This window comes from Octopus bimaculoides, chromosome 3 (assembly GCF_001194135.2).
Source record: "Octopus bimaculoides isolate UCB-OBI-ISO-001 chromosome 3, ASM119413v2, whole genome shotgun sequence".
Classification (NCBI taxonomy): Eukaryota; Metazoa; Mollusca; class Cephalopoda; order Octopoda; family Octopodidae; genus Octopus; species Octopus bimaculoides.
This window is the reverse complement of record NC_068983.1, coordinates 157702662-157711390: the sequence shown is the minus strand read 5'-3', so window position 1 is coordinate 157711390 and position 8729 is coordinate 157702662. Positions and strand designations below refer to the sequence as shown.

Here is an 8729-nt window from a genome sequence, read left to right as displayed (position 1 = left end):
ACACCATTTCGAGCGTGGCCGTTTTCGTGCGGGTGACACGTAAAAGCACCCACTACACTCTCTGAGTGGTTGGCGTTAGGAAGGGCATCCGGCTGTAGAAACTCTGCCAAATTAGATTGGAGCCTGGTGTTGCCATCCGGTTTCACCAGTCCTCAGTCAAATCGTCCAACCCATGCTAGCATGGAAAGCGGACGTTAAACGATGATGATGATGATGAAAGGCGGTGCTCCAGCATGGCCACAGTCAAAAGACTGAAACAAGTAAAAGAGTAAAAGAGATGACTAAAGAAAATATTAAACTTTTCAATTTGTCTTCAATTTTAGCTTTAATCAATTAAATAGAAAAGGTATTTTTGTAAAACAATTTTCTAAATTTTCTGTCAGGTATATGTGGGTTTGTTTAAAAATTTTAAAACCAAATTTTATTTTATGGTTTATGTTTTGCTTTTTACAATACATAATCCTATGTCAGTCTTGAAAGTGTTTTATTATAGTTTGTTTTCTTTTTTCTTTTTTCTTTTTTTTTTTTTTTTTAGCAGTATAAATCCTGTAAAACACTTTATATACAGATGGAACTTTGTGAACAAACATTAGAAGACTGGCTGAACTCCAGAAACAGTGAAGATGATAAACCACTAGTTGAGCGTAAGTTTACTCATGGATTATCTAAGTAACTGTTAAATGGATTACTTACTAGTTTTACTTATTGAAATACAAGGTTGTGCTAGTAGTTATATTATGTGTACAAAAAATTATTTATTTGTATCTTGTTCAGAAGGTTAGATATGAGCCCCAATCCATAACAGTGTTATTATTTGACTGTTTAAGCCAATGTGTTTCTGTCAATAAGTTCAGTTGTGTACCCAGGAAACTAAATGTACCAGTGATACATTATTTATTAATTACATTAATATCTTTCTGGTGCCTATTCTTTTAAATTGTCAATTGACTGGCCCAGGTTCAAAAGCAGGTATTCTAAACATTTTCACAACTGCATCATAGTACCATTGGTATGCTGCAGCACTATCTTTGAATTATTAAGCTATACACAATCAAGAATGCCTATTCACCATCACTCATATAATAAAGAAAGCTATTAGTCTGTCTTTCTTAAGTTTTGCCATGTTAAATGACTCCATTTCTGGTGATGATGTACTGTTGGCAACACAGAGTATTGATTTTTTTTTCTCTTTTTACTTCTTCATCTCCATTACATATTTAATGATTTTTACCTGCTCATCTTACATACAAAATATAATTAGAAAAATAAAGCAAACAATATTAAACTGGTTATTATGAGAACATCAGTTTTTCCTGGGGCCATGAATAATGATAAATCTAATTTAGATTGAAAATTTAATTTCAAATTGTTTATTTGGTTGCCATTGATAAAGAGATGCAAAACATTCAAAATCTGATTTTAAAATGATTACATAGCTTGTAATTGGTCAAGTACTAAACATGTTTGACCCAACAAAATTAAAAAGATGAGCAATAGTTAATATAGAAATATGTTAATTTGACACCCAAGATAAAGCTTCCATTCCTCCTAGACAAATCTAATATTCCAGAGAATGAAATATCTGCTTTGAATCATAACAACTGTAGCAGCATTTCTTTGAAAATTTCAAATTGGAAATGACATAATCTTTACTCTCAATCAAGTATTTTAAGATACAATTCACTGAGTTAGAGAATATCCTTGTTATAAAATCACTAAAATATTTTTCTTAATTAATATTTTAGATTCTGTATCATTCACCAAAATATTATTTGACAGCAATGACTTCTTTTCTTTTCTCAGGTATTGATACTGTAAATAATCTGAAAATTCTCCAAGAAACTGTGGAAGGTTTAGAATTCATACATTCCAGAGGAATTATTCACAGGGACATAAAGGTAAAATATGCTTTTTGTCTTTTAATTTATTCAAAGGAAATAAATTCAGATATTAATAATCCATGGAGATCCATGATACATAAAATATTATTACATGAAAACATCATCATCGTTCTCAGTTATTCATTTTCTAATGATAGTATTTCATAATATTAGATGCAATAATGATGCAAGAATCTAAGTTAAGATGCTAACAACTATTGACAGTAATGTTAGAACAGCTCTTGTACAAAGTTTGTGTTATGGGGATAATAATACTACTAATAATGGAATACCTCTCCCACATGATGAGTGGTATGTTTTGCTCTGAATTACAGATATGCTCTTGCCACTTGTACTGTCAGAAAAGCAGTGAACCACTGATTAACCATTTCAAAATCTATAATCGACAATGCTATTGTTTACCAGGTGTAACATTTAGTAAATATAAGGTAGCAAGCTGGCAGAATCAATAGCCCACTGGGCTTAAATGCTTAGCACCATTTTGTCTATCTTTACATTCTGCTTTCAAATCCCACCAAGGTTGACTTTGCCTTTCATCCTTTTGGGGTCAATAAATTAAGTACCAGTTGAGCATTGGGGGTCGATGAATCGATTTATCCCTTCTCTAAAATTGCTGGTCTTGTGCCAAAATTTGAAACCAATATTTAGTAAATATCCAAAGACCTGTTGCTCACAAGTAAAGAAGACAGTTCCATCATCATTGTATTAACGTCCACTTTTTCATGTTTGCTTTGGTCAGACGGAATTCACTGAGGCCAATCCTCACCTGATTCCAAACAAAGTGATATTATTCCATGAGAAGTGATGTTTTTCACAGAAGAACACCACTTGTATGGTGGCAATGCTTGTTTACAATTATTGCAAACACACACACACACACAGCTACTTTCAACATCTATCTACCAAATCTACTTATAGGGCTCTGGTCAACTCACAGCCATAGTAGAAGACACTTGTCCAAAGTGCCACTCAGCAAAACAACCCAAAAGCATGTAGTTGAGAAGTGGACTTCTTAACCATATCACCATGCCTTCTCTTGTCATTAAAAATATACTTCTCAATACACTGACCTACTATATTAAGAAGTCATTAGTGTTGTCTCTGCCAACTAAATCTTTTGAAGTAGACAAACAGTTTATGTAAGCCTTAAATGAGAGGTAATCTGAATCATGTATCTAACAAAATAGGAGCACCCAGTTTTTCATTTTCAGGCTTTATTATTCAATGAAATATATTTATACTACTATTTCTGTTTACAGCCGGCTAATATTTTTTTAAAAGAGAACTTCTCAGTAAAGATAGGAGATTTTGGCTTGGCGAAAAGAAGTTACACATCTGATTCAGATGTAACCAAAGGTAAAGCCTTTTCTTCTTAATTATTATTATTCTATTAAATTAGGTACAAAGTTGTACTTTTTTCCTTTTAATGGATAAGGAAAAATCAGATATAATTAATTGTATTATTTACTGCTTCATCATCATCATCATTACCTTTAAACATCTGTCTTCAATGCTGGCATAGTTTATTAGTAATATTTCTTTTTGTGACATGCATATACATTTCTTTGTGTTGATTCCTGTAGTTTTTCAAAGAAAACAAGGCTAAATGAAATACTGGGACATTTTTTGTTATGTCTTAGAGATATAATTTAAACAGCCACACTAGCTGTGAAGATATTGGGACACTATATGATGATGGTTTGTCAGAATTCTAGTTTAAGGAACCCATATAACACCTCATAACTTTTTTTATTTTTTGGAATTTTCAGAACATTTTTGTGAATTTGTGTTCTACACATGGGAATTTATACAACTATGAAAAAAACAAGAAAATTTTTTGTGTGATTTAAGGGTAATTTATCTGTTGTTTTTAGCACATCCCATGACCATCTGATACCGTCCTCATTTCTTTGTCACTCTGACATATATTGATATTTTTCATTATTTTTCTCTTCATAAACACATTTTATGTAACAGTGATGCACCCATGGGTGGTCGACTGGTGGGCTTTAGGCAACAAATTCAGACTATCTGCATTTTAAACTCTGATTTTTTTTAAAAAATTGAAAAAGAGTTCAATTTTAGGATTTAAGGGGTGAGGGTTAAAAAAATTTTTTAATTTTTGTTTTCATAATCATATTAATTCCCATGTGTAGAGCATAAATTCTCAACCATTTTCTAAAGATTCCAAAAAATAAAAAAGTTATGGGATACTTAAACCAGAATCCTGTCAAAAGTTCACATATTCACTATAGTGGTTATATTGTAAGAAAAGTATCCAGCCTTAAAAACTACATGTTTCAACACTGTACAAATTGTATATCTGTTTTTGTAATTGTTAATACTTTCAAGTAACTATTACAGTAACTGTGACATTGACAAGAGAGCAAATGATGCTGTTATGAAACACTTACCTAGCATGAATTAATGAGGGAGTTTTTATGCAGCCAATCAGCCTACTAGAAATAGCAACCAAATCTTGCTCAACATTCACTCTATCATCATAGATACACAATACAGCCTGCAGGCTCTCAACTCTTCTCAATTAAATCCATACACTGATCTTTTATCAAAAGAATCTCTTCAAATTTTTCTGAATTCTTCTGCCACCATCGCTGGTAAAGCTATATATATTCAAATTCTTATTCTACTTCATTCAAATGTAATATTTTACTTTTCTCCCGCTTCCCACTGGACATCATTACTTCTTTGGATCACTATTCTCAGCTCTTCAGTTGCTAACAACAGTAGTGTCCCATCCATCATCACACTTCCTTACATTCTGCTAACTCTTCAAATTCTCTTTCTCTTTTCAACTTTCTCTCCCTCTCTCAATACTTTTCACAAGATACAGAAATACAAGGAGGTACTAAAAAGTTCCTGGCTTTGGAGTAAAAGAAAATACAGGAGGATCAGTTAATTATGATTTTATTCAACGTATTCCCCTCTCAAATTCACAAACTTATTACAGTGATCCTTCAGTTTTTCTAAGCCCTGTAAAAGAACTCAGAAGGTTGGGCCTCTAACCAGACCTTCCACAATACCCTTAAAGCCAGGAACTTTTCAGTAGCCCCTTGTACAATGCTGTACATTGCATTACCAGAAAACTTTCCATCTCTGAACTATTTACTAACGTAAGTTGTACTTACTTCATGAACAAATGGTTAGAAATATGAAAAGCCTTAAGCTGAGGAAAACAACTACTCCAACAAAGAAAACTGCCCTAAGAAAATAATTATTAAACAGCAAAATATATATAAATGTATTAAATTAACTATGATAAATATCTTGTCTTCCAAAATATCAACATGTTTCTCCTTTACAATTTGCCTACTTGAGCAAAACTGAAGAATATTTTGATAAATAGTCAATGATGAGTTACTGTATAGCTTATTTCTTTTATTTATTTCACTCATTAGACTGCAGTCTCCCAGTTCAGACTACTTTCTGAAAGCCATAAGTGTAAAGTTAATATCTTGTTTGTTCCTTTCCATCTGTTTCAGAAGATTTTGTTTCCCTTTCTGTGGGGGTTGGTACATCAACTTACTCGGCACCAGAACAGCTAAACTCTTCAAATTATGACACAAAGGTAAACACATTAATAAAGCTATCTTGGTTGGTTTTTCTTTCATAAATAGAGTAAATATAATGATTTGATTGACTGTCTTTCGCCAAAAAATGATAAAGTTTTACGTAAGAATAAAATGCATGTTTAAAATCATTCTAACATCCACTTTTCCCATACTTGCACAGTTTGGATGGAATTTATTGAGGCAGATTTTTTATGGCCAGTATTCAGAGTAAAATAAAATTGTTTTGTTTATCTATAAAAATTCTATGGATATTATAAAAATACTACAAATGTTACTCTCATAATAAATATTTAATTTACAAAGAAAGAAGGGAAACACTCTGTGGCCAGTTGGGTGGCTAAACTTAAAAGCTAAATTACACCTACTATCTTACAGAAGATAGAATACATTGCATAATTTAGTTCTAAACACACGATGTAACAAAATGAAAATGGCATTGTCATAGTTAGAATGCCTTTAATCATAGGCTTGGTAACTCAGGGTTGTCATTTTTCTTGTACTTCTCACAGATTTTAATCAAGCTTCCACCCTTATACGCCAATAAACATACATAAGGTAACCAAAACCAAGAAAACACATTACCTAGACCAAGAACACAATGGTTATCACTACTATCACCAATAGAATAATAGAAAATGTATAATTTTATTTTTAAAATGTTCCTCTAATTGTGATATATTTAAATAACACTCTCATGTTCTATTACAGTCAGATATATACAGCCTTGGCTTAATCATATACGAACTGTATTACTCTTTCACTACAATGTCTGAACGTACAGATTTGTTCAATGTGTTGAAAGAAAATTCTAAAATAGATAACTTAGTAGTACAGAACTTCCCAGATCAGGTAATATTAATGCTTTGTACCTTTGAATTGTAAATAACAGCATGTTGGTTAGATGGTAAAATCATGGCTTGTGATTTTTCTTTTTACATTAGTTGTTTAGCTGGTTTATTAGTTAATTGACATTTGTGTAATGTCCTTTTTCATCATCATCATTTAACATCCATTTTCCATGCTGGCATTTTGGCAGTTTGACAGGATCTGCACTGTACTCCATGTCAGCTTTAGTGTAGTTTCTACAGCTGGATGTCTTCCTAACACCAACCACTTTACAGTGTGTGCCAGGTTTTTTTTTTTTTTGTGCCACTGGCACTAGTGCAGTTACCAAATAACTTGCAAGACAGGAAAGTAAAAGAGAAGGGAAAAAACTGAGGAAAGGAAATTCCATCTTTGTAATCATTAATACATAGGTTTAGTAAGTAATAGCTTGTTCCTTTTATTAAATTGTTTATTAAGCACTGGTCTAATGTTTTGTTTGTTCTTTAACTTTTTAAGTCATTTGTTGGTTTAAAAAGCTGCATGTGTTATGTATTGTGGATTCTGTTTAATCAAGCCAAATGAAATTGTAGCTGTGGCCAGTGCCAGTGATCCATAACAGCATCCATGCTGGTGACATGTAAAATCACCTGTTTTGGTGACACATATAAGGTACCTACTACAGTCTCAGAGTGGTTGGCATTAGGAAGGGCATCCAGTTGTAGAAACCAAGCCAAAGTCGGACTGGATCCTGATGCAGCTCTCTGGCTTGCCAGTTGTAGTCAAAATGTCTAACTCTTGCTAACAAAGAAAGTGGACATTAAATGATAATGATGTGTGCTATGTTTTTTTATATCTTGTAACTCCTGGGTGAATATGCATGCATGCTCACTCACTCAATCTCACTGTTATATTGAAAATGTTTGCTTAACTTAGAAAGAGTGTGTTCAGAATATAGAAAATTGATATTGATTAAACAAAATGACCAAGTGTAAAACTGTTTACCAACATTTCCATATTATTCCAGTATGAAAAACAGTTAATAGAAATGTAGAATGGTGATGGTGATGTCTATGCAGAGCAAATGTAGACAGATACAGGGGTCCCAGACAGACAGACAGAATTTCGCTTTTACTAATAGAGATGATGGAGATATTAATCCATCTTTGCCAGATCTGCATAGCTAGATTTCTAATTGCTTTTACACTAACCTGATTAATAATTGATACCTACCATACACTTACTTTGTGTGTACCAAACATGAATACATCATCATCCTTTAACATCCATTTTTCATGCTGGCATGGGTGGATGTTTTGACAGAAGCTAGCCAACTGAAGAGCTGCCCAGGCGCCATGTCTGTTTTGGCATGCTTTCCACAGCTGGATGCCCTTCCTAATGCGAACCATTTTATTGAGTGTACTGGGTGCTTTTGTGCAACACCAGCACAGGTGCTTTTACATGACACCAGCACCCATGATCCTGCAAGATTAGTGTCACTCAGCTGAAGAGAGATGCTGGGAACATGCCTGTATGCAAGGACAATCCCAATTTTACTTAGCTTGACATGTCTTTTCATGCAAGCAAACTGCTAGAAGACTTGGTCCCTTGTCATCCCCTCTGTGAGGCCCAACTTCTGAAGATCTTTACTGACCATTTCATCGCACGTCTTCCTGGGTCTACCTCTTCCACACATTCCATCCACAATTTCGAGATATATTTAATATTTCTTTCTCCCCTCTACAATATGTGATTGAAGAAAAAATAGTAAAAAATGTACTATAACCCATTCTAAATATTATATATCAGTTTGTTTTTTTTACCTCGAATCTCAGCTGTTTAATAGGAAATTTTAAAGCAATTAACTTTTATTCCATGTGTTATTTGTTTTTCAAAGGCTGAACTAATCAAGAAAATGACAAAAAAAGATCCTGCTGAACGGTTAACTGCACAAAACATCTTGAGCCAATACTTATGTACTTCAAAAGATGTAAGTGAATTAGTATATATTTAAAACTTTTATAATTTCTAGAGTTTATAGTGAGTCACTGTGAAGGCGCAATGGCCCAGTGGTTAGGGCAGCGGACTCGCAGTCATAGGATCGCGGTTTCGATTCCCAAACCGGGCGTTGTGAGTGTTTATTGAGCGAAAACACCTAAAGCTCCACGAGGCTCCAGCAGGGGATGATGGCGAACCCTGCTGTACTCTTCCACCACAACTTTCTCTCACCCTTACTTCCTGTTTCTGTTGTGCCTGTAATTCAAAGGGTCAGCCTTGTCACACTGTCACGCTGAATATCCCCGAGAACTACGTTAAGGGTACACGTGTCTGTGGAGTGCTCAGCCACTTGCACGTTAATTTCATGAGCAGGCTGTTCTGTTGATCGGATCAACTGGAACCCTCGACATCGTAA

At 33.8% G+C, this 8729-nt stretch overlaps 1 protein-coding gene across 5 annotated transcripts in view; it reads left to right on the top strand.

The window, feature by feature from the left end:
• The window catches only part of LOC106883935 (eukaryotic translation initiation factor 2-alpha kinase 1), a 60688-nt gene that overhangs the window by 41873 nt on the left and 10086 nt on the right, over nucleotides 1-8729 (top strand). For 2 of the 5 annotated variants that reach the window (XM_014935080.2, XM_052966642.1), the window contains 6 exons: nucleotides 536-644; nucleotides 1804-1898; nucleotides 3161-3257; nucleotides 5405-5490; nucleotides 6203-6343; nucleotides 8214-8306. In XM_014935080.2, the coding sequence (XP_014790566.1) occupies nucleotides 536-644; nucleotides 1804-1898; nucleotides 3161-3257; nucleotides 5405-5490; nucleotides 6203-6343; nucleotides 8214-8306 (621 nt within the window). The remainder of the gene's footprint in view (nucleotides 1-535; nucleotides 645-1803; nucleotides 1899-3160; nucleotides 3258-5404; nucleotides 5491-6202; nucleotides 6344-8213; nucleotides 8307-8729) is intronic. The other 3 variants (XM_014935081.2, XM_014935082.2, XM_052966643.1) reach the window with 3 other exon arrangements.